We start from the raw sequence: 7,417 nt of genomic DNA on the forward strand, positions 1-7,417 counted from the left end.
ATCGCTTCACGAAATCAGAACACACAACGAGACTCATTGGTTTTCTAGGGATATGCGTAGCTGTGATCTACCTCAGCTTTGTGGGTTTGGTCAAAATGCCAAAAGACCTGATGGAGCTGGAACAGGTGTTCAACCTGTATAAGGAAAAGTACAAGTCGAATTTTGTTACCTCTAACAGACTAAAAAGGCTTAGAATAATGATTTCACTCACGTTGATAAATTGTGTGGTGTTTGGTCCAGTTCAAATGTTCCTTTACAGACACAACAAGGCTATTCTATGTGACGTATATCCTTCGTGTAATCTCCCTGACAACTGGAAATACTTTGGATTCACTTTAAATGCCATTTTTAACTTAACAGGACATATACAATGGCAAGGACACTTTCTCGTGTGTGTGATTTTCACCACCTTTCTGCTACAGGAATTCCAGGCTCTTGCTAAGAAGTTCAAGGATTTATCCATGTCCAGTGTCGAGAATATAGAAAAGGAATTCGAAGTTCTTGTTGAGCATCACGAATGCTTAGTGGATGTGTTGAATGAGACGAATGACTGTATGTGTCACTACAGCTTTGTTATAATATTTTTGGCTCTTCCCATAAACTGTCTGTTTCTGTATTATGCCATGTCTAAACCGTTGACAGAACCCGACCTGATTTTCTTGTGTTGTACAGTAACGATGGAACTTACATTTGTCGGCGTTAAAGTGTTCCTTGAAGCGTTAGTCAGTTCAAAGGTAATGTTAAGCAACTCACAAATGTACTAAAAACAAAAGAATCTGTTCATGTTTTAATTGTCATACACGCATTAGGCTCCCACATTAGGCTGACACGCCGCGATATCACTGGAATACTATTAAAAGCAGCGTTAACCCAACTTACTCACTCACTCTTTTGTTTTTGAGATGTAGAGTGAACTGGTGTTTCTTTTGATGATGGAAGACAAAGATATGTTTAAAGATTTGTTATGGATCTTAAGAGTACATTTAATATATCTTCGTACTATTATCATTACAATTTATAGACACACAGCAGTCAAAAGGACGAAAAGAAAAATTACTGTGTATTACGTTTGTGACAGTTATTTTTGGCCCATAGTATATATGTATTGTATTGTAATATATGTACCATTTAATATTTCACTATGTACGAAACCCTTTAAGATTCGGGTTAGAATTGGTATTCAGCCACCCATGGTTGTCGTAAGAGGCGACTGAAGGATCGGGTGGTGAGGCTCGTGGTTACGTTGATCCAAATAGCGTAGATCGATGCTAGTAGTGTCAATCACTGGATTGTCTGGTCCAAACTCGATTATTTAGAGACCACCTTCGTATAGCTAGAGGGGATGACAATTCGGACAACCGCCGTTCCTTTAAACCAGTATGACACAACACTGATGACACAAGATCTATGTATTTCTCTTACTGATTTACTTTTTTCCAGGCTCATGATCCCCTGAGATATATATGGAAAGTGAGGAAAGGGATTATTTCTGAAAGAGGACGACAAACTGTAAGCATTTATTTAATTTCGTTGCAAACACACATGTATGTTTTCAATAACTGGGTACACATTTCATCCAAGCCACTGTTGCGTCGCTTTGCCGAACCAGGATCCACTAGTCTAAGAATCACTCCGATTGTGTCCTTTGGGTTTCACAAATGTGAGGGCGTCATGTCATGTATTATATCCAATGTATTAGACCGCCTCAGTGGTCCAGTGGTAGAGCGTCCGCCCGGAGAGCAGAAGGTCCGGGGTTCGATCCCCGCCCCGCCATTCCAAAAGACGTTAAAATAATGGTACTTATAGTATAGTATAGTATATTGTATAGTATAATTTAAGTATATCGCAACGTTCATTACAAGAACATATCGGGTTCTCTGATGTAAGATGTTTTGACAATATTCAGTGACTAATACCTGAATGTCTACACTCGATCACTTTGTTCTCCATGCACAGCTTGATCTGTTCGTGACCAGACTTACTGGGGAAACTATCAGCTACAACGTCTACGGCCTCCTCTCCATCACTATGCCAACACTACTTGGGGTGAGTTTCGTTCCATCTTATATAACTCTTAAGGGGCACAGAAGGCCTCAACAATGGGCGATTGAGTGTGGGTAGCCATTGGGTAGATTTCCACTGCTGAATATGCACTGGATTACTCCAATGAAAATATACATTTTTGTGTATGTTTGGCCTGTATTTAACACCGCAATATTCCAGTTATATGACGGCGGCCTGTCAATAATCCAGCCTGGGCCAGACACTCCGATGCCTGATAAGCAACGATCAAAGCCGTCGGGTCGGATGACACGTAACGCAATTATTCATATCGCTGAGCCTGACCACCCTTTCCATTTGGTCGCCTCTTACGACCAGCATGGGTTGGTGGGGACCAATTCAAACGATTATTTATAGGCCACCACCATTTAGCTAGAATATTGCTGAGTGGGCGTGAAACAAACAAAACGTGTGTGTTCTAGATTGTAGGGACTCTGGCAACGTATATCATCGTGGTTGTACAGTTCAGACCGACAGACGCTCCTCTGTGTCATCCCACCCTGGTGAGGAACGTCACGGACTGAGGCACACCATCTGTACGATGAGGATTCAGTTGAATTGAGCCACGTGACTTAAGCAAAGGCCTTGTAGCTCACATAACTTGATTATCAATTAAACAAATGTTTGCACATGCGTTATGGTTTATTTGTTGTTTATCTCATTCAAGTATATTCCATCTATATGATGGAGACCTTTTTTCAAGACAAACTTGAAACTCATATGAATCGAGTAATACGCAATATATTTATTCGACCCATGAGCTGGATGGCTATATTGTTTTCTTGGGTACCTGGGGAGACATGAGAGTGGTGGTGTTATTCTTTATGTCTTTGAAACAGTGCGCAGCAAGAGGAGGCGAGTCCAGATGACATAGTCGCTTGTTTCAATCATGTGTGAGTGAGTTTGATGTGACGCTGCTTTTAACAGTATTCCAGTTATATCAACAGTTATATCACGGCGTGTCAGCTTAATGTGGGGGGAAGCCCGATGTGATGCAGAGTTGAATATTTGTTTTTGAAGGTGATTATTTCAATTTTGTTGCAATTGTTATTCTGCTGAAATTACAAAGTTTCATTTTACAAACAGAGATGCGTTTGTCTAAAATATGCAGGTGTGTAAGAATTCCTAATGTTAAAATCGTCACATAGAAACAAATAAATAGTCATCACCAAAGTCATTACGATTACATCAGGTACAGAAACGTTCATCGATATGCATTTTATTCCATCAATTTTAGTCGATGGCGCGCAGTTTAAAATTGCATGAGTTTTGGAATAATTTATAGAATCTTGTTCGATTCCCTCTCTACATGTGAATGCCATTTCTGAATGAACTGGTCCTGTAGGCAGGTATAAATATGATATTCAAACCATTCTAAAGATGGAAAGGTTTATCAGCACAGATATAAGTAGTGTTGCAAATTAGGTCACAAATGTTGTTAATAAAGCACATCCATTTATTTGTAGTGTTGTATAAGTGTTTACGTTATGAATTATAAGCAACCATTGATCCATGTATATAAAGGTATATTCAAGGTGGTACGTTCTTAAATGTTGAGAAATTGTCTTTCAAATAAAGTATGGAGATAAGTTGACAACAAATTGACAAATTATAAAATCTGCTTCTTGCACATAGTGCACAGATTCCATACCCTTTTCACAGTGTGTCGTTTTGGTTTTCACAAAGTTACATGTTTTACAAAATGCAATTCCATGGTATGGGCAGTCAAGGTAGGATACTTATCACGGCTAATCTTCTTGAAGTGGTCGTTGAAGTACCCCACTGGAGGTATTTATAATTTGCTCCCAGTTTGAGCTTCTCTTTGTATTTCCAGAAAGCTGATTTGGAGTCTTTTTGGTGTTCACGACGTTACATGTTTTACAAAAAGCAAATCCAAGGTATGGCTTTTAAAGTTAGGTTCCTTATCATGGTGAATCTTCTTGAAGTGGTCGTATAAGTCCCCCATTGTAATTTGCTCCCAGTTTCAGCTGCTCTCAGTATTTCCAGAAAGATTTACGACTGTTTGCTTGACCTATCCTGTGACTATCTCGTTACAGGTATTCCTAGATTAATTTCATTTAGTGCTTCTCACTAAATGGGTTTATTGAAACCATAATGCACCTCTTTGTTTACCCCCGTTTCATCATTTCCTCTTCCAGTCTCCGCCACATATGTCATAATTCCACTTCCTATGACGTCATCAAACTTTCTCTTGCGTCATCACCATCGTCCGTTAGTTCTGTCAAAATTTTCTGTACCCAGTTTTTGGACAGCAATTCTCAACTTTTGGCTCCCACCCACCCTCCCCCTAGCTTCATACATTCATATTATCTCTAATCAATCTTGTGTACATATATGGCACAGGGCAAACTATGTATATTTGCTTATTTATTCAATAAATGTTACAGGTGGGCGTGGTTCTTGTGGGCTACAATTGTAACTATGTACTTAATCACCAAGTAATCATCAAAATTAACAGGTCCCTGCTCATCAGCAGGAATCTGTTCAGTCCCTCTGCTTCTCAGCGGATGGGAACCTTTAGACTTAACTTAATTCATGTCTGCTTTTCAGCAGAAACTGGCATTTTGCTGCTGGCATAGTTGCCCATTGCTGCTGCTGCTACTGCTTGGTGCTTGCTGGTAACTCAAGTTGCCAAATATAAGTCATCATTATAATAGCTTAGGGCAGCCCACAAGTTCTGCCACACCTATGACCTTGAACCCAACATTTGCCTTTCTTATTTCTCTTGCCTTGTCAACTTTGACAAGACGGGTTACTTTGCATGGGGTGTTTCAATAATTAGCTGATTATGTTCACCAAGTTCGCAGATTATATCATCAGGTACGTCACATTATTCATCATAGTCATTCAAGGAAATGTGGTCTGATTTATCTTTAGTTCTAGCGTTAAGGTCTCCAATCAATATGACACTATTATCCATTTAATAGCTGATATCATCATTATTTTCAATAATCAAACGTATCAGAAGTAGAGTGATCCTTCGGGGGTTGAGGTTACATAGTCCCAAAAGTCAGATAACATAATTTGATTTAAGAGTTTGATTTAAGAGTTTGATCCATAGTGTACATGTATAGTCATTATTTGGTATTTCATATATCAATACATTCTGTTAAATACCGTTTAATGGCTCCTGATCGCTGAAATGATTATCTTCTTTCAATACCGGTACACTTTGTTGGATTGCTTTCAGGGACGTGAAAACTTTGGGGGTGCATCTGTTGAACTGCCGTTCTTAATTGGCTCTATTGTGAGAGTGTTAGCAAGTACCCTTCCAACTGTCAAGTTAGATTTATTACTTGAATTTATTGAGATGATACAGCTGCTGCTGATGTTTTGCTTTTTCAGAAATTTCATTGCCCAATAAGAAAAGACTGAAATTCATGGGGTTTTATGTTATGTTTGAAAAAATGGTATGCTTCAGCTAATGCTTTGGATGTGACAATAGTAGTTCAGTGAGTTCTTCAACACTTTTCATTACAGAGGTGAGTAATGTACACATCAGGATATAATAAACTAGAAGACAATTGAAATGTTTCTTTTAGAACGAAGAATGGTTTAGAGAAATTCAATGGTTGTGAGAACGAGAAGCTACCATGATTGAAAACACAAGCTAAACTGCAAGAGAGAGAGTATTGTAGGTAATAGGTTTAATCCAACAATAATTCAGACATAAGTGCTTTTACGATACATACAAAATATTCTAACTGTGGAATACGACAACGAGGAGGGTTTCCCTCAACGGTGGGTCAGTTTCCTGAATTCGGACATGGTGGTCGGTTGAGGTCAAATGTTCCCTGTTCTCTCTTTGTCGTGGGTTCCTTTAATATTTGGTGGACAGACGTTTATAAGCGAGCGAGGGAGATGGGAAGATTTTTAATTCACAGACACTTCTTGCACGAAAATTCCGACAGGTATCCTCCGTCCACTTCAGTGACTACTTGTATTTGATAACTTATTGGTTGACTTAACATTCTGGTAGCTTCAAATGTGTAATGTTGGCATTTTAAAGTAAAGTGTAATCATATTTGTAGGACATCACGTTTAAACTGTCATGTAAATCATGTGAGACGTATCGATTACTAAACGAGTCCTCGTTAGATGCCGTTTTGATTACAATGGGTGTATTTCAAAATGTATCTAAGGAGCGAAAGCGAGTTACATACGTTTTGAAATACACGAGTTTATTTATTTATTGCTCACTTAAACTTGGCATTATATCTAAATACAATATTTGCAGTCTCCCAAGGTGCAGCCTGCAATAAAGTGCGAAGCCTTCTCCAAGATTTATTGTAAGAGGTCATAAAATGCTGAATGTTAATTTTTGTTTCTATTAACCTTTATATACACAAACATCGCTGAGTTGGAAACAGTTGCATTCAACGGGAGATGCAACTATAAACTCGGTTCATGAAGGTGATCCGTGGGTGGAGCCCGCGAGACGACTTATTCAGTCACGTCATGTTGGCTATGAGATTCGTACGATTCAGCAGATGGTTTATATGTTATAAAACTGGTTGTAATTACCGTTAATACCGTTTCGATATCGGAGCACTAAAGATTCACGATACAAGATTGCATCGGTTGACATGAGGACTTGTCTACGACTGTCCACTTGGTACAAGGGGACGGACACTACTCTCATGTCCAACACAAAGATCGTAAGTGGACGCGGCGAGGACGATTGTGATGATCTTTCGACTTCGTTGTTTTGTTTATCAGTGATTCTTTGAACCTTGATAATGTCACGATGCTTGCACTTCTACTATGGACAGTAAGAGTCACCTCAAATGTATTTGTCCTGCGATAGGCAACTGCTGAAACTCAGGGACCTGACAAATTCCAGTACAATATGTCAATAATACAAATGTTAGATGCGTGCGTAGTGTGTCTATTGATCTCTGATGTTTTGTGAAAAATAATAGTGTCAATAGGGAGCAGATTATCCGTCTTGGTGTAGAGTAGAAGTTGCTAAGTACAGTTGCAAAGTGCTACCGTTCGAATGACCAACTGATGTAAAATATAGTCCCGTCTGCAGGTGTATGTTAATAAATGGTTGATCTTTTCACGGGGGGAATAATAAACTTTAATATTCCTCTATGTATGTATTAACTTACATCTAGGAGTCACTAAAGTATGGTGTATTTTGCACCGGCGCTGTTAAAGTAAAAACTGAAGAATATATTGGACATGAATATTCCCCCATGACCAAAACCATTCCGTTTAGATACACCCAAATGTTTCGATATATCTTGTTTCAGAGAACTGAACAGGAAAAGAGTGGCAGGGACACATATGTTGTACTTTTCACTTTATCTTTTCACTTCGCCTTCGCTTC

At 38.9% G+C, this 7,417-nt stretch overlaps 1 protein-coding gene across 1 annotated transcript; it reads left to right on the forward strand.

The window, feature by feature from the left end:
* The first annotated feature begins 619 nt into the window (after positions 1-619).
* Positions 620-2,586, forward strand: LOC124142165. The gene is made up of 4 exons (XM_046510454.2): positions 620-734; positions 1,441-1,509; positions 1,957-2,046; positions 2,484-2,586. The coding sequence occupies exons 1-4, from the start codon at positions 624-626 to the stop codon at positions 2,583-2,585; spliced, it is 372 nt and encodes a 123-aa protein (XP_046366410.2). The 5' UTR covers positions 620-623; the 3' UTR covers position 2,586.
* Positions 2,587-7,417: the final 4,831 nt, after the last annotated feature.

Source organism: Haliotis rufescens, unplaced genomic scaffold (assembly GCF_023055435.1).
Source record: "Haliotis rufescens isolate VD_foot unplaced genomic scaffold, xgHalRufe1.0.p SCAF_15, whole genome shotgun sequence".
Lineage (NCBI taxonomy): Eukaryota > Metazoa > Mollusca > Gastropoda > Lepetellida > Haliotidae > Haliotis > Haliotis rufescens.

Excerpts from the sequence above, each read along its gene's own strand:
- LOC124142165 (XM_046510454.2), top strand. The coding sequence starts at position 624 with ATGTCTAAACCGTTGACAGAACCCGACCTGATTTTCTTGTGTTGTACA. Across the intron at positions 735-1,440 it reads AAGCGTTAGTCAGTTCAAAG|GCTCATGATCCCCTGAGATA; the intron begins GTAATGTTAAGC and ends ACTTTTTTCCAG. Across the intron at positions 2,047-2,483 it reads CTATGCCAACACTACTTGGG|ATTGTAGGGACTCTGGCAAC; the intron begins GTGAGTTTCGTT and ends TGTGTGTTCTAG.